We start from the raw sequence: 18,923 nt of genomic DNA on the forward strand, positions 1-18,923 counted from the left end.
AAGTTGCAGGTCATTACCTCCACATATTGAAAACAGCTGAAATTTCTAGAGCTTAATGTTTCTACTGTTTGCTTGATGACCCCTTTTTCTTATCCATTTTACATAGTAGAAATTTGAGAAATAAAATGGAATCATTCGACAGGTATTGTACACTTATTTCATTATTTATTTTAATTATAGTCTGTGGTATAATATATGCTAATTCAATAAAACCTTAATTTTGAGACTATAAAACAGGGAGAAAAATAGTAAAGTAATAATTCTTGGGATCTAGACTTAATTGTTATTTAATTTTACTACTCTTATTAACATATCAAGATGATGAACACCAAGCTTGTTTGTTGCTCTTTTATATGGATGGCTACTTAGTCAAGATTTTGCTAATTATTAGTAATCCTTGATAAAAAACCATTATAAATTAAAAAATCAGCTTGACTACCTGGGTATTCACATCATATGTTATGTATATATAGAGAGAGATATAGCTAATAGTTTTATATATGTGTATATATAGATATGGTGTATCTATTAATCTATTACTCAAGAATTTCCCCCTTGTTTTTATTGCCTATATTATAAGTAATATTGTATGTAACATCTTTGTGAAATGCTTTTACATTGTTAAATATTAGTAATATATTATTTTGTATATTTTAATAATAAAAATAGAATGTAAAATACGACTCCACTCAAACCCACACCTCACAACCGACACCCCTGCTGACTCATGCTGTGTGGCCCTCCCTACCAACTTATATTAATGTGGACTGTTGCTGGATACCGGACTTAGCCCTAAAAGGACTTCCAATACAAGAAATTTACACGAGACCCCCCCTCCCTCAAATCTTTTACCAATCTCAAGAAGGGCAGGATGTGCGATGAAAAGGCGCCTGGGAACCCACACCCCACAAGAAAATCTCAAAAGGCAATGGGGAAATCTATACTTCCATCATAAGTATAAGACCTGTATAACACTACCTCTTTATTTTTTATTTCATTTTACTTAAAATCATTTTTCACTATACAAATGTGAGCAAATATATTTTTATTTCTATTTTTATATATTTTCTGTGTGTGACTCCTTTCTCTGTTCTTTTCACCCCCAAATGCACTGGCAATATAATGAAGCACCATTTCCTCCTGCAAAGGCACACTAAAAAGGGGGAAATCTCACATATATAAACAAGCTCTTATCTACTAGGGATAAGAACCCATACTTATTTACAATACAAGGGAATCTCCCACCTTGAAAATATGTCATGTGGATCCATCTTGGACTCCAGGAGATTAGACAACGACCGTCCAGACTTGAATCCTGAACCCCAGACATAGAAACGACACAGTTCTTCACAACAGCTACAGGAACCAAAGCCCATCTGGGACATCCTGAATACTACTGGAACTCCAACATGTGCCAGTTCTAATATGATATCCTGACGAGGAAATTGGGAACAAATGGACATAAGAACAAGTTATCCTACCTTACCAACTAATGATAAAACAAAATCAGAAGACTTATCACACTATGGGCCGTGCAAAAGCCAAGAACATGATCTACAGATGACTGGCTGATAGAACCATTATGGGGCAGTATGTATTCTGGGACCAACAAGAAAACCCTAGTCTAGGATTTGGTCTACGTCCTGCACAACAATCATGACCTCTAATTACAGAGACCTGACTGAGGCAATTGCAACTGAATGGGTCTTCTGGAAACATAACGAAAGACGATATCCCAGACTCCATCCGAGCTTCAGCGCAAGGGCCAAGACCACTAACCACAGAAGACAGATTAAAATGACATCGAGGAAACATAACTTCTAAAATCACAAAGAAAGTCTTCATCATAAGTTCCACTCCTTGACCTGTGCACAAAATGAGACCTCTAGATTTAGAGGTCTGTTTTTATCATTCAGATCGGAGCAGAAGTCTTCCATATGCCACAAAAACACCAAGGGGAGAGTAAATGAATGTGAAAGGAGTCTATAGATAATCCCTTGACAGTATATTCCAAGGGTAGAGAAACCCTGTATCTCTTAGGCCAAGGGGATTCCCATTTCGGATGACCCCAATATTTATTGTGACTATAAGGGGTGGGGAAGAGACAAAAAAACACTAAATAATCCTTTTTTTTATCTAGTTTTTGTCGATTTTTTTTGTTTTGGGGTGGATATTGAAGTAGTTGTCCATTTTTTTATTTATATATTTACTTTTTCTTTCTTCTTTTCTCTTCTTCCTTTTTGCACCTTGTCATATTTCCTATCTCCAAACCATGGCAACTATGTGGTGCATATTTTTATTGCTGCAGTGCTCACTGGCTATCTTATTTGATTTCTCTTTTTGAACTGTTGTGGTGTTTCACCTTCTTTTTTCCCCTCCGTCCCTCAAATCAAGGATGAGAGCCTCTAGAATGACTCTGCTCATAGTCGGCATAGTCGATTTTTACGCCATTATATTACTTTTCTCTTCCTCAAACAAAACCACATAACTTGAACTTTCTAGTCCCGCCTTTCAATTAGAGGGGGCAGTAATGGAGGCACCAAGACCAAACAGTTATAAGACCACTAAGTAATAAACTAGACACAGAGAGGACCACACATTCTAGCAGCCCCTGGGGGGAGAGTGGAGGATATGGGAGGCAGGATGGGAGCCAATGTGGGAGGATTCGGTGGTGGGAATTTCCCTGATTCAATGTAAATATGTACCTGGAATATTACTGTGAATGATATGTAAGCCACTATAATTAAAATAAAAATTATATTAAAAAATACGACCCATACACACTTCTTTGAATGTTCATTTCAAAACACTTTTTGGTGTAAATTTAAGTCACATGATCTCTTTAAACTGATGAATGTACATTAATAAAAACAATACTATGTTTAGAATTGAATATATTCCATGAAAGTTAAGGTTGCTTGTTTTATTTATTAGTTTGCAAATTCTCTGGGAATGAAAGTTTATTATTCTATTTTATTTACCCTTATCAGTTTCAAAATGTCTTCAAAAAACACCTGAATTATAGAAGAAAAGAAATAGGGCTAAATTTAAGTAAAATCCAAATTTAATTTAAATAAAAATAGGATATTTGTGGGCCCGGAGAGATAGCACAGCGGCGTTTGCCTTGCAAGCAGCTGATCCAGGACCAAAGGTGGTTGGTTCGAATCCCGGTATCCCATATGGTCCCCCGTGTCTGCCAGGAGCTATTTCTGAGCAGACAGCCAGGAGTAACCCCTGAGCACCGCCGGGTGTGGCCCAAAAACCAAAAAAAAAAAAAAAATAGGATGTTTGTTGCCTCACAAATAGAACTTTAAAGAGGACAGGTGGTATCTGACATATAGCTTTGTCCAGAGTCAAGATTCAAATGACACAGACCATTTGCATTAATACCTAGCACTTACAATTGTCACTAACACTGAGTACTGACTATTTGCATTTCCTCAAGCACTGGAAATTTGCCTTATCACTGTGATGCAATCTCCCAGAAACCATCCAACACACTAACCAACTGCAGAATAATTTTAATCACCTCTGTTTTTTGTTTTATCACTGTGCTTGTCCTGAACAGTAGAATTATGAATATATGTCCATATAACTTACACAGTTTTAAAATATTTTCATCAGTGATACAATCATTTATTTTAAAATAAGTTTGGAAAATATGAATAAATATTGTTAGTGTTCCTATTTTAGTCAGTCACTGCCCTTCAGCAGTTTCTTCATTTAGGGAGATGTATTTCCATGAGAAACAGATATGCTACATTGGAGTGTAGATAAGAATAAGCCCCTTCAAAGAAAGCATATCACAAATACATAGATCATTATTGATCATGGATAGAAGAATAAAATTGCTTATATTTCCTATACAAGTAATTAGGTTTCAACTTCTTTAATTCAAATTTGTTATTGAGTAGAAGAAAGATTTTCATTTGTATGTTAGTCATTTTTTATATTTACTCCCTCAAGATTAATAGTTCTAGTTGGCTAATAATTTTTATTTATGTTTTATAGCTCTTTAAATTTATGGTATTTTTTCAGGTTGTATAATTAGTTGTTTCTTAAATTATTTTAAGACTTTGAAAATTCTGGGGCTGGAGAGATAGCATTGGAGGTAGGGCATTTGCCTTGCATTCAAAATGACAGTGGTTCAAATCCAGGCGTCCCATATGGTCCCCCACGCCTGTCAGGAGCGATCTTTGAGTGTAGAGCCAGGAGTAACCCCTGAGCGCTGCCAGATGTGACCCAAAAACCAAAAAAAAAAAAAAAAAAAAAAAAGAGAAGAAGAAAAAAGAATTTGAAAACTCCATTTTGTTAAGGAATTTACAGTTAACATAAAATTCTTATAGCACTTCAGTATTATTTTTAAACCTAACATGTTTTTAATTGTCCCTTTTTATTATATTTCTTAAGTATTATTTTTTCATTGTAATTATTTCTATTTGTGTCCTTTTATCAAATTTATCATTTTTCTAATTTACATATTCTCTTCAAAATGTCAAAATCTTTACTTTGTTGCTGTTTTATGTTAAGTATAAATTTTAAAGTATAAAACACTGTCTATTAAATTGCATTTCCTATTCTCTGCTGTCTGCAGAGCTGAATTAAATTCCAGGGGGCCCTAGGCAGATTACCTGTTTAGGCTCCCTATGTAATAACAGTAAGCACTGACCATTTGCATTAATACCAAGCACTTACTATTGTCACTGAGTACTGACTATTTGCATTACTTCAAGCACTGCAATTTGCCTTATCACTGTGATGTAATCCCTCAGCCACAGAAACCACTCCAACATACTAACCAACTTTAAAATAAGGCTCTACTAGGGGCCTGAGAGTTAGTGCAGAGGTAGAGCGTTTGCCTTGTACACTTCTGACCTAGGATGGACCACAGTTCAATCTCCAGGCTTCCCATATGATCCCCAGGCCAGGAGCAGATTTCTGAGCATAGAGCCAGGAGTAACCCCTAGGTGTCACTGGGTGTTGCCCAACCCCCTTCCAAAAAAAAGCTCTCCTAACTTTAAAAAAAAAAGGCTCTCCTAACCTGAAGAACAGGGCCCTATCTACGAAAAACAAACAAACAAACAAACAATAAATAAATAAATAAATAAAATATAAAACAAGACAAAAAAAAAAAAAAGAAACCACCTCCTAACTTCAGAAAAAGGCTCCCATTTAACTGCAAAAAAAGGCACTACTAACTGGGGGAAAAAAAAAAACTCTAACTTAAAATCCTAACTTTTGGGTGGTGGTGGGTTGGGCCACACACCCAGCGGTGCTCAGCGGATATTCCTGGCTCTGGGCTCAGAAATCACTCCTACCCTAAAAACTAAAGCTGAATTCGACTTTTGAGGATTATCTTCCATTCATTATTGTACATATGTAATGTATACTTTTAGTCAGCATTACCAGTTTGGCATAAGTTTTATGGGGGGGGGGTTTCTGTAATTTTATGTCAATGAAATAATAAACATTTTACCTTGGATGCTCATTTTGATTTATTTGCTGAATGCCTATGTGTATTCTGATCAGAAGAATGCACTGATAAATCAGAATTCTTGCGCTACATGCTGATGAATGTTTGAAATCTGTTTAATTTTTCAGTATGGAGCACAAAACTTTAAGTAGATAATATTTTTACACCCTTTATGTAGTACTGGAGAAAGTATATAAAAAGGATGTAATTATACAATTATTTTTTTAAAAATTTAAATTGACTCTAAGAGATGGAGTATAATAAAATAGAGCTATGTTATCAGCATTCACATCAGCAGTATAATTGCGTCCTGGGCTTTGCATAATAAGTTAATATCCTATATATTTCTGCCCAACATAAAGATGAAATATAGAAAAATTTAATTCTATATGACAATTCATTCCTTATCTATAACAGCCCTTTTACCCACCAAATCATGATAATTGTCAGGATTATAAAAAGTTGATTATCAAAATATATGAAATAATAAAATATATTTGTATTAAGAAATACTGGTTGGAGCCAGAGAGGAAGTTACTTGTCTTGCATGTAGCCAATCCAGGTTCTATTCCTACTGCCACATATGGTTTTATCTAAGCAACCCAGAGTCTTTACTAGAACCACACAGAGTCACTTCCCAGGATTGATCCCTGAGTATCTGGAATAGAATAAGGCCTGAGAACAGCCAAGTGTGGCTTGTCCTGAAAACCACACCCAAATGAACTTCTGATTAGGATTTATTCTGTTCTCAAATATTAAGTAAAAAATTGTTAAGTGACTTTTCAAAACTCTTTGAAAAGAAGACAAGGCACTTCAGTCACTAAATATTTCACAGCATTATTATCTATTAAGAAATTTTCTTACAAAGAGTAAAATAAATATGTGCTTTCAAAGGGCATCTTAAAATATGAAGTATATGTAACAATGAGAAACTTAAAAAAATTGACAACACTTAAAAGATAAAAGCTATAAATATATGATTAAAATGTTTAATGAAGAAATGTTTTGAAATATATATAGATTCAAAAACTTAAAAAATGTTTTCCTTTCATGGATGGCACTAAAGCACTTTTCCTCCAAGATTTTATTTGCTAATGGGATTTTTTTGTAATTAAACTTACTGACAGTCATAAACAAAGAATATGAAGAAAGATTATTTACCATTTTATTGTAACGTGATGACACATAATTATACAAAGATTTGTTTTTATTTCCTGGGTGGACATATTAAACCAAATTCTCAACTACATTTTTTGTAGTAAAATTGATTCATAGCAATTAGTGATGCATTGAAACTGTTTATAGCAAAACTTTTAAAATTATTTGAAAGCCCTATTAACTATAAAAATCTAACTAATTTTCAACATTAATATGCCCTATTAAACCTAAGAACTATGCTTTACTTTTCTGAAAATTAAAATCTGTCTTCACAATTTTTATAATAGATGTTCATATATTTGAAAAAATTCCATTGTTCTCAGAGTCAGCTTAACTTAACAAAAGATTAAACATTTCACGTATTAGACTGGAGACTAAGCTTTTTATTGCTTTGACAACTGCTAAGTTATAGAATTTTTAATTTTTGGGCATTTGATGCATTTCAGGTTTGTTTAGTGGAAAATACCTTTTTCTTCCTGTAAGGGCAGAAATATAAGAGTAAATGAAAAATGTTTTAACTAGTTAAAAATCATAATAAAATATATAATGATCCAGTTATTATCTCTAGGGTCTTTAGATATTTAGGGAGAAAATAATGATTATTTAAATTTGAACCTAAAACAATTAAGCAGCATTTAATAAGGAAGCTATATATTGAATTGGGGATAGCATAATGTCTCATTAGAAACTAAACAAAATTGTAGTGTGACTAATCGTCATGCCTAATTGGCCAGTTGACACAGAAATTAAGTAAGAGTAATGAGAATTAGAATAGATTACTAACTGCCAAAAGTCAGTACCTATTATTACTCATCACTGGACCCCTCTTAGTTATATGAATTGAATTTCCATTAAATAATTTCTGATAGACTAGAAGAGAGGTGCAGACAGACCATAATTTCAGCATCCGTGTACATAATCAATACATTTTATCCCAAGAAAATACCCACTTCTATGTCCATGGAACTTGAATAAATCCACCTATATTTTTGTTACCCATTCTCTTTATCCAAATACCTTCTTTTATTTCACTTCAAAGTGATACTAAAATAGCACCATATACACCTTTTAATTCTTTTGCCATGTCAACACCCAGAAATGATCAGGCAATTTCTTAATCCATGCTCAGGAATAATCACTGGCTCAGGAACACCAGGGATTCAAATAAGAATTTGCCAATCACAAATCAAGTGCTTTAAAATCAAGGAAACATTTCTCTAGCCCTCTATTAAAATTAATTGACTGATAGAAGTAGGCACCAACTTTAGCAATTTTTATCAGTTTCACTTGGTTCCATTGATTCTATTCAAAATTAGAAAGTTTGTTCTTTTTAGGCCTAGGAAGTAGATCAATACTTGAAGAGCATTGTTCAGAGAAGATATCACAGAGTCCTCTGAGCACTGTTAAGGAGCACCCCCATAGGTCTAAAGAATCCTCTGAACAACTTCAGGTTCCAAATATAGTAAAATTTCTCATTGTATTGAATCTATTTGCTTTTTAACTTCTTTTGTTTTCATTCTTATCTGAGATAGAAATAGAATCAGTGCTAACAATTTTCAAGTATATAAAATGAAGATGCATTCAGTGCATTTTTCTCTTTTTTTATTCTTTTTTTTTATTTAAACACGATTGATTACATACATGATTATGTTTGGGTTTCAGTCATGTAAAGAACACAACCCATCACCAGTGCAACATTCCCATCACCAATGTCCCAAGTCTGCCTCCTCCCCATCCGACCCCCGCCTGTACTCTAAACAGGCTCTCCATTTCCCTCATAAATTCTCATTATTAGGACAGTTCAAAATGTAGTTATTTCTTTAACTAAACTCATCACTCTTTGCGGTGAGCTTCCTGAGGTGAGCTGGAACTTCCAGCTCTTTTCTCTTTTGTGTCTGAAAATTATTATTGCAAGAATGTCTTTCATTTTTCTTAAAACCCATAGATGAGTGAGACCATTCTGCGTTTTTCTCTCTCTCTCTGACTTATTTCACTCAGCATAATAGATTCCGTGTACATCCATGTATAGGAAAATTTCATGACATCATCTCTCCTGACAGCAGCATAATATTCCATTGTGTATATGTACCACAGTTTCTTTAGCCATTCGTCTGTTGAAGGGCATCTTGGTTGTTTCCAGAGTCTTGCTATGGTAAATAGAGCTGCAATGAACATAGGTGTAAGGAAGGGGTTTTTGTATTGTATTTTTGTGTTCCTAGGGTATATTCCTAGGAGTGGTATAGCTGGATCGTATGGGAGCTCGATTTCCAGTTTTTGGAGGAATCTCCATATCGCTTTCCATAAAGGTTGAACTAGACGGCATTCCAACCAGCAGTGGATAAGAGTTCCTTTCTCTCCACATCCCCACCAACACTGTTTATTCTCATTCTTTGTGATGTGTGCCATTCTCTGTGGTGTGAGGTGGTATCTCATCATTGTTTTGATTTGCATCTCCCTGATGATTAGTGATGTGGAGCACTTTTTCATGTGTCTTTTGGCATTTGTATTTCTTCTTTGTCAAAGTGTCTGTTCATTTCTTCTCCCATTTTTTTTTGATGGGATTAGATGTTTTTTTCTTGTAAAGTTCTGTCAGTGCCTTGTATATTTTGGAGATTAGCCCCTTATCTGATGGGTATTGGGTGAATAGTTTCTCCCACTCAGTGGGTGGCTCTTGTATCCTGGGCACTATTTCCTTTGAGGTGCAGAAGCTTCTCAGCTTAATATATTCCCATCTGTTAATCTCTGCTTTCACTTGCTTGGAGAGTGCAGTTTCCTCCTTGAAGATGCCTGTAATGTCCTGGAGTGTCTTGCCTATATGCTGTTCTATATATCTTATGGTTTTGGGACTGATATCGAGGTCTTTAATCCATTTGGATTTTACCTTCGTACATGATGTTAGCTGGGGGTCTAAGTTCAATTTTTTGCAAGCGGCTATCCAATTGTGCCAACACCACTTGTTGAAGAGGCTTTCCCTGCTCCATTTAGGGTTTCCTGCTCCTTTATCAAAAATTGGGTGATTGTATGTCTGGGGAACATTTTCTGAGTATTCAAGCCTATTCCACTGATCTGAGGGCCTGTCCTTATTCCAATACCATGCTGTTTTGATAACTATTGCTTTGTAGTACAGTTTAAAGTTGGGGAAAGTAATGCCTCCCATATTCTTTTTCCCAATGATTGCTTTAGCTATTTGAGGGTGTTTATTGTTCCGAATGAATTTCAAAAGTGCCTGATCCACTTCTTTGAAGAATGTCATGGGTATCTTTAGAGGGATGGCATTAAATCTGTATAATGCCTTGGGGAGTATTGTCATTTTGATGATGTTAATCCTGCCAATCCACGAGCAGGGTATGCGTTTCCATTTCCGCGTGTCCTCTCTTATTTCTTGGAGCAGAGTTTTATAGTTTTCTTTGTATAGGTCCTTCACATTTTTAGTCAAGTTGATTCCAAGATATTTGAGTTTGTGTGGCACTATTGTGAATGGGGTTGTTTCCTTAATGTCCATTTCTTTCTTATTACTATTGGTGTATAGAAAGGCCATTGATTTTTGTGTGTTAATTTTGTAGCCTGCCACCTTGCTATATGAGTTTATTGTTTCTAGAAGCTTTTTGGTAGAGTCTTTAGGGTTTTTTAAGTAGAGTATCATGTCATCTGCAAACAGTGAGAGCTTGACTGATTCCTTTCCTATCTGGATTCCCTTGATATCTTTTTCTTGCCTAATCGCTATAGCGAGTACTTCCAGTGCTATGTTGAACAGGAGTGGTGAGAGAGGACAGCCTTGTCTTGTGCCAGAATTTAGAGGGAAGGCTTTTAGTTTTTCTCCATTGAGGATAATATTTGCCACTGGCTTGTGGTAGATGGCCTTAACTATATTGAGAAAGGTTCCTTCCATTCCCATCTTGCTGAGAGTTTTGATCAAGAATGGGTGTTGGACCTTATCAAATGCTTTCTCTGCATCTATTGATATGATCATGTGGTTTTTATTTTTCTTGTTATTGATGTTGTATATTACGTTGATAGATTTATGGATGTTAAACCATCCTTGCATTCCTGGGATGAAACCTACTTGATCATAGTGGATGATCTTCTTAATGAGGCATTGAATCCTATTTGCCATGATTTTGTTGAGGATCTTTGCATCTGCATTCATCAGCGATATTGGTCTGTAATTTTCTTTTTTTGTAGCATTTCTGTGTGGTTTAGGTATCAAGGTGATGGTGGCTTCATAAAAGCTATTTGGAAGTGTGTCCGTTTGTTCAATTTCATGAAAGAGTCTTGCCAGGATTGGTAGTAGTTCCTCTTGGAAAGTTTGAAAGAATTCATTAGTGAATCCATCTGGGCCTTGGCTTTTGTTTTTCAGCAGATATTTGATTACCGATTTAATTTTATCAATGGTGATGGGGGTGTTTAGATATGCTACATCCTCTTCCTTCAACCATGGAAGATTATAAGAGTCTAAGAATTTATCCATTTCTTCCAGGTTCTCATTTTTAGTGGCGTAGAATTTCTCAAAGTAGTTTCTGATTACCCTTTGAATCTCTGTCATATCAGTAGTGATCTCTCCTTTTTTATTCCTAATACGAGTTATCAAGTTTCTCTCTCTCTCTTTCTTTGTTAGTTTTGCCAGTATTCTATCAATCTTGTTAATTTTTTCAAAGAACCAACTTCTGCTTTCGTTGATCTTTTGGATTGTTTTTTGGGTTTCCACTTCATTGACTTCTGCTCTCAGCTTTGTTATTTCCTTCTGTCTTCCTATTTTTGGGTCCGTTTATTGAGCACTTTCTAGGTCTATTAGCTCTGTCATTAAGCTACTCAGGTAAGCTCCTTCTTCCTGATGTGTGCTTGCAAAGCTATAAATTTTCCTCTCAGTACTGCTTTTGCTGTTTCCCATAAGTTCTGATAGTTTGTGTCTTTATTGTCATTTGTTTCCAGGAACCTTTGATTTCCTCCTTGATTTCATCTCGGACCCACTGGTTATTGAGTATGAGGCTGTTTAACTTCTAGGTGTTAAAGTTTTTCTTCTGAGTCCCTTTGGAATTCACAAATAATTTCAGAGCCTTGTGGTCAGTGAAGGTAGTCTGCGAAATTTCTATTCTCTTGATATTATGGAGGTATGTTTTATGTGCCAGCATGTAGATGCATTCAGTGCATTTTTCATATATGTACTGTTCACTATAGCTCAAACAAACCATGCATATTTATTTTATGAATAGGATTCAATAAATGAATATAGGAATTATATTTTATACATTCATGATTAAAATGTTTTCTTGAAAAATTATATCCTGAAATTTAACACAGAATCTAAAGGTTTGTTTTTTTTTTACTTATGCTTTTTTATAACAGTTTTGAGTTCAAGACAAAGATGAAAGTTACTTTACAAAAATTACTTTAGAAAAAGTTTTTCTCATGGGGCCGGAGCAATGGCACAAACAGCAAGGCATCTTCTTTGCCTGTGCTAGCCTAGGACGGACCGTGGTTTGATCCGCTGGCGTCCCATATGGTCCCCCAAGCCAGGAGCAATTTCTGAGTGCATAGCCAGAACCCCTGAGTGTCACGGTGTAGCCCAACAACAAAAACAAAAAAAGAAAGAAAAAAATAAAAAGTTTTCTCTGAAATTAGTAAAAATTGTGGCACCTATCTTTGTGAATAATCACATATGTTTATAAATTTGTAATAATTATATATGTGTATAAATAAAACTTTTTCTTTAAAGGGTCACATGATAGCATCCAGTGATGCCTGTGGAGTTATAAAACTATGGGACTTTCGGAAGCTCTTACCAATTGTGTCCATTGATGTGGGTCCAAGTCCCAGCAATGAGGTGAACTTTGATCCAATGGGTAAGATGTCTCTTGTTTAATTATGGTAACCAATCTTTGATATTTATTCTAAATTATTTTCAGTTTTTAATTTGTTATTTCTTCTAAATATATATTTTGATTTTAATATACTAGAAAATCTTCTATGTATTGTATTTTTTAAATTTTATATAGCACTTGTAACATTACAAGGACTTACATTTATAATATATTTAAAATTATAACTAATAAAGGAAATAGGAACCTGAGTGATAGTGCAGCAGTAGGGCGTTTGCCTGGCACACAGCTGACCCAGGCTGGACTTTGGTTCAATCCCCCAGTGTCCCATTTGGTCCCTCAAGCCAGGAGCGATTTCTGAGCGCATAGCCAGGAGTAACCTCTGATTGTCACTGGGTGTGGCCCAACAACTAAAAAAAAAAAAGTAATAAAGGAAGTAAATAAAAATACAGTATCACTGGGTGTGGCCCAACAACTAAAAAAAAGTAATAAAGGAAGTAAATAAAATACAATATCATGCAAAATCTTGGTGTCTATATCCCTTGGAAAAAATTTGGAAGGTTTGCATGTAAGTTGAGGTTTGGAAGGTTTGCATGGAAGTTGAGGTTTCTGAAGATAAAATAGCTGAGAGTAGAGATGAATAAAGTTTGTGAAAAATAAAATCGAGGACATCAGAAAAATAGCATACTGGACAGGTCTCTTACAGTGCATACAGCATGGGTTAGATCCTCAGCATTACTTCAGGTCCTTAATGCCCTAGGGAATGGTCCCTATGCACAGAGTCAGGAGTAAGCCATGAGCCCAGCTTGATCTGATGAGAAAATAAATAGAAAAAGAAAAAAAAGGAATAAACTAAACTTTATTTGTAATAATTAGAAGTATTCGATCAAGGTCAAGATGTTAAAATGTTAAGAGCTAGAAAATAAACAAATAACTTAAACTCAGCATGAATTCTGTAATTCAGAAAGTATGTGTATTATAGGAGTAATTCATGAGTCCATAAAATAATGTATTTTATGGGGATGGTATTCATAATATTGCCATTGAAAAGTATAAAATTTAGAGTATAGTACATTTATCTTCTTATGAGTGCTAAGTTTGTTTTTCTTTTAGACTAATAAAAAACTAAAAAACTCTTAAAATGTTTTAAGTAATATTCTTGAATTATGTCATTTTGATCTAATCAGAATTTTAAAAGAAAACATGGTGCAGAATAGATATGCAACAATGAGAACTGCATCATAACATATAAACAAATATTTTTTAAATATGCTTTGATATAAAAAATGCATTTTATTATAGACATATAACTAATGTCAAATTCTATTTTAATTATACTTAAACCGATATTCATGCACTTAAATTTTAAAATGAAATTTTAAAACATTTATTTGAATTGGAGTTTTTTTTGAAATGCTATACAATAACAATGACTATTATATTGTCATTGATTTTTCACCTGTCGCTGTTACTACAATCCAAAAGTTCTTTTCTATGAATGTCAGATACCTGAATTTAAGTGTATGTCACTATCTATTTTAATTTCAAGCTCAATCCAATCTAAAGACTCTGCATGCAATAAACTTTTTTTCAATTAATGCAGCCATGCCTGGCAGTACACCTGGCATGCCTTAAATAAACAGGCTCAGCACTCAGGAACATTCTGATAGTGATCCATGATCATATGGAATGTTGAGATTCCACCCATGTCAGTCTTAAGCAAAGTAAATGCTGAACCTAATATACTATATATTCTGGCCTTCAATAAACTATTTTTTTTTCTCCAGGATTGTTGTAGTCTTGGTAATACCTCTAATATTAGGAAAAAGAAAAAGTGAGAATCAAAGTACTTGAATATAATTAACAAAAACTGTGTGATAGGGATCCTTGTAATGAAATGTTTTCTGGCCAGAACAATAGCACAGTAGGGAGGGCATTTGCCTTATATGTGGCTGACCCAGGTTCGATCCCCAGAATCCCATATGGTCCTGTAGCCTGCCAGATTGATTTCTGAACTCAGAGCAGGAGTAATCCCTGAGCTCTGAGTATGACCCAATAATGGCAAGGAAAAGAAAAAAGAAAAGAAAAGATTAAAAAAAGGGAAAAGAAAAGAAAAAGAGGAAGAGAAGACAAGAAAAAAAGAAAAGACTTCATCCATTTGAGAGAATATGATTTTCAACTTAACAACCATTTCTTTGGTTAGTTCTTTTAAGGAACATGGCATAATTAATTTTAAATTATGAATTTGGGAAATCAGTTGTTTCTTTTATCACTGAATAGTGTGAAATGTGTGTTTCTCTGTGAGAATATCTCTGGTAACTATTAGATTTTGTGGGAGGGTTGGTTTTGTCCATACTGGTGATGCTCAGGCATTATTCCTGGCTCTGTGCTCAAGGATACCTCCTAGTGGTGCTCAGAATTAAACCAAGATTGGCCACGTACAGGTAAGTGCTCAAGCTTCACAACTAGTGATCAGGATTAAACCAAGATTGGCCATGTACAGGTAAGTGCTGAAGCTCCACTACTGATGCTCAGGATTAAACTAAAATTGGCCATACACAGGTCATGTACATGCCTTACCTGCTATCTTATCACTCATCCCTCATTAACTACTTGAAATATATAAAAATGGGAAGAAACTAGAGAGGCAAACATAAGAAACTAATGAAAAGGGGGGCACTGGTGATGAGAGATGGTTGCATCATTGAAGGGGGGATTACTTTTAATGATTGTAAAAACAACTACAAGCAGCTTGTAATCATGGTGCTTACATAAATATATTTTATATAAAAAGGTGAAAATCACAAAGTAAATTCTGATTGTAACAATTAAATGACAGATACAATAAGTATATGTAATGCCACATGTCCCAATTTAATTATATGAAATAAAATTCTGATTTTCTTAATCATTAGTCCCATAGACCTGAGAAGAAAACGTTTAAATATGTCTTTCATCATCTTCCTATCATATAAGTATGTAGAAGTGTTTATAGCATTCTCTCATACAATATTTAACTGCGGGATTGTGAGTAGTTGTTAGATATCCTGAATAATTGAGACAGAAAGAGTAGCTCTTTGCTACATTATACATGTTGATAATTTTTATTGGAAGGAATCTTAAATTTATGTTCTCTAAAAGAATAACTTCCTAATACAATGACTTACCATTATAATCAAGAAAAATGCTATCACTACATACTTGGCACAGTGCAGGATAAATTAAGGTACAATTTATTAGCTAGGATTATATACTATATTAGTTTATTTAAATTTCACATATAATTGTTTTATAGTATTCTAATGAGATTTTGAAGGTCAAGATGAATCCTGTAAAGAAGTCTTCAAACAGTTACCCACCATTTTTATTCTGGAACTAGAAGTCTGAGAACTCATCTACTTCATTTTAGAGGAGAAATATTTAAACATAATTATGTGTGAATAAGATGAACAGATCTGTGCTCATTACTTTCTAGTGAATGAGTTAATAACAATAGATACCAAAAGAACCAAGGATTAAAATATCACATTTTTATATTATCAAAATACAAATAAGTGGTTAAATCAATATTATTTAATCTACAAAATATATGATAAATTAAAATATTAAAGATTTTATAATCTTTAAAAATTTATAAAGCTTTCTTTGCTTTAAGAAAGTAATTTTTCACACATTTAAAGGAGAAATTAGTATAGATATATTTTCATGTTTTATTTGCAGAAACTCTTTTATGACAGATGATCTGTGTTTGAAGATAATATGCATATGTTAGTATATAATTGCAGCACAGTATGCATTTATAGAAAGATAAATGTTCTTTTCTCATTAAACAGAGAGCCTCCAGGTAATTATAATGCACACATCTTTTTGTGAGTAGTATCTAAATATACCTCTCACTTGGCATACTCAAAGTGTCATATGTTTTACCATTCAAAAATTTATTACTTCTACAGAAAATGTTAAATGCAATTGCATAGTGGAAGTAATAACAAGGAACTGAAAATTTATATATACACTTTGCACATATCTCATTCCATCATGTTTATATAGTTTAAGCAATATTTGCACCTTCATAGTAAAAGGTAATTCTAGTACAATTTTTGAAGAATGCCAATCCCTAGAAAAATTCACCAACTAAAATTGAGCCACATGGAAACTTTTCAGGAGAAAGCTTATCAGTGTCAGATCATCAAAATCAGAAGGTTTTCCCCATCATTTGTAGATAAACCTAAATATTTTTTCACAAGCAGAACTTTATGGAAATGGTTCAATAAAAAGGAAAAAATAAGACACTGTGGGAACTATGCAAAAGCCCCTTCCATTTAAAACAAGATAACCTCTAAATATTTAGTTTGAATTTCATTCATCTATTTCTGTTAGCAGCAGCAGCAGCTTATTGTTTTGCATTTTAAAACATTGCGCTTGGAGCCGGAGCGGTGGCGCAAACAGTAAGGCTTCTGCCTTGCAAGCTCTAGCCTATGACAAACCACGGTTTTATCCCGCGGCTTCCCATATGGTCCCCTAAGCCAGGAGCAATTTCTGAGCGCATAGCCAGGAGTAACTCCATAGAGTCACCGGGTGTGGCCAAACAAAATAACAAGCAAACAAACAAATAAACAAAAAACACTTTACATTTAATTTCTTCTTTGGAAACCATGGAGCTAGATTACAGAAAACAGTCATTTAGAAATTTTGAAACCCTGGGGGCGGGAGAGATAGCATGGCAGTAGAGCGTTTGAATCCGGGCATCCCATATGGTCCCCGAGCCTGCCAGGAGCAATTTCTGAGCGTAGAGCCAGGAGTCACCCCCTGAGCGCTGCTGGTTCAACCCCATCCCCACCCCCCAAGAAAAAGAAGTTAGAAATTCCTGCTTTATGAAGCTTTTCTACTTTTCATTACCTAAATAGTCTTGGTGAATATTTCTAAACATTTCTGAACCTCAATTTCTTTGAAATACCAAAAAATCTATTGGATTTCCACTTCCAACTTAGATGAACTAATAGGGACTATATTTGCCTTCCCACCTGAAGCGTAAAGTCATGAAACAATGTTTTTTCAGATATTGAACATTAGTTATTAAAAGACAGTGATACTCCCAAGGAAAGCAGAGGAAAAAATGAGTGCCTTTCGACTTCCTAGAGTTTCCATGCTTTTGCAATCAGGACAAACAGAATAGTTTCCAGAGCTGTGAGAGACTTGCATCTTATACGAAAGCCAAAGGAGATCTATTAGCAGCACAGATACCTGGCAGGAAAGAGAAATGCAAAAAGAGAGCTGGAAAGAACTACAGATGATCAAATTCTTTCCATTTTCCAAAATAGAGGTTCAATATGTGACAGCAGAGAAATAAAGCTTAAGGGTCAGAAGAAAGACCTGACAAATTAAATGGAAAAATCTGGCACTGAGAGAAATCTAGGAATTGTTTGTACTTCCATCAACCAGAGTAAAAACACTCAAAAATAATAGTAGATAGATCAGAAGTTGTAGAAATATATGTAGAATGGTTTGACAAGTATTTACAGAGATTTAATGGTGACAGCCACATCCATTTATTTAAATATTGTCTAAGATAGCCTTCACACTAAAACAGCAGAATTGAATTTATTCAATTTAAAAAAATTAATATCTGGCTTTATATCAACATATTTTCCAAGGTAGTGTGCTCAGGATATTAGATGTAATAACAAGACAAGATCAGCCTTCACAACTGAATCAAATTCCTTTCTCTTATAACTGAGTTGGCTCATGTAAAATTCATATCATTTTTCAGTAAAAATCATTGGATTTATTATTGTAACAAATGCACAAAGAAGGATATACTGTATATATGAATATGCATGAATTTCTATTGCCATAAGCACCACCAGGTTTAGTCCAAAATGACAGAGAGAATGTGAAAGAGAGAGAGGATGAATCTCCTTGGTAAATTATTGCCTTTGAGTTTCCATGGCAAAGATGGTTATAAACATAAACTTGATTCCACCTATATTGGCTATTATTCATAGTCTATATCTTGTTTCTTACCAAATAAAAGTTTTGTACCTTTGTAAAATATGTATAAAAATTTTACAATAAAAAGCCAAAAGCTTGAAAGAATGAAAGCTTTAAGGTGAAGTTTACTATACCTTCAGAATAATACTTATGGAAGAACTTCAAAAATTTAAGAAATATGTTTCTAGCTCAAGGATAATATTCATAGTTTATTACCACTAGCCTATTCTGATTGGGAATCTAACATATTCATTGATTAGTGACAATATCCTTGTCAGAATCTCCCTCACTCTCAGGACATTGGTATTTGAGCCTCACTTGCAGATATACTCAGGGCTTTCTTCTGGCTCTGTGCTCAGATCACACTCGGAGTGGCTTGGGGGAGGAGGGTGTTATATGGGGTGCCAGGGATTGAGCGGGAGAGGATAGGAGAGTCCTATCTTCTGTAGGTATGTTGGTACGACCCACCATACCTACATTTTAAG

General features: G+C 34.4%; 1 protein-coding gene across 1 annotated transcript in view; it reads left to right on the forward strand.

The window, feature by feature from the left end:
* SPAG16 (sperm associated antigen 16) overlaps nucleotides 1-18,923 on the forward strand; it is a 1,100,078-nt gene that overhangs the window by 711,436 nt on the left and 369,719 nt on the right. Inside the window, exon 15 of the mRNA XM_049768212.1 lies at nucleotides 12,345-12,471. Within this exon, the coding sequence (XP_049624169.1) occupies nucleotides 12,345-12,471 (127 nt within the window). The remainder of the gene's footprint in view (nucleotides 1-12,344; nucleotides 12,472-18,923) is intronic.

The sequence above is a fragment of the Suncus etruscus genome, chromosome 1 (genome assembly GCF_024139225.1).
Source record: "Suncus etruscus isolate mSunEtr1 chromosome 1, mSunEtr1.pri.cur, whole genome shotgun sequence".
Classification (NCBI taxonomy): domain Eukaryota; kingdom Metazoa; phylum Chordata; class Mammalia; order Eulipotyphla; family Soricidae; genus Suncus; species Suncus etruscus.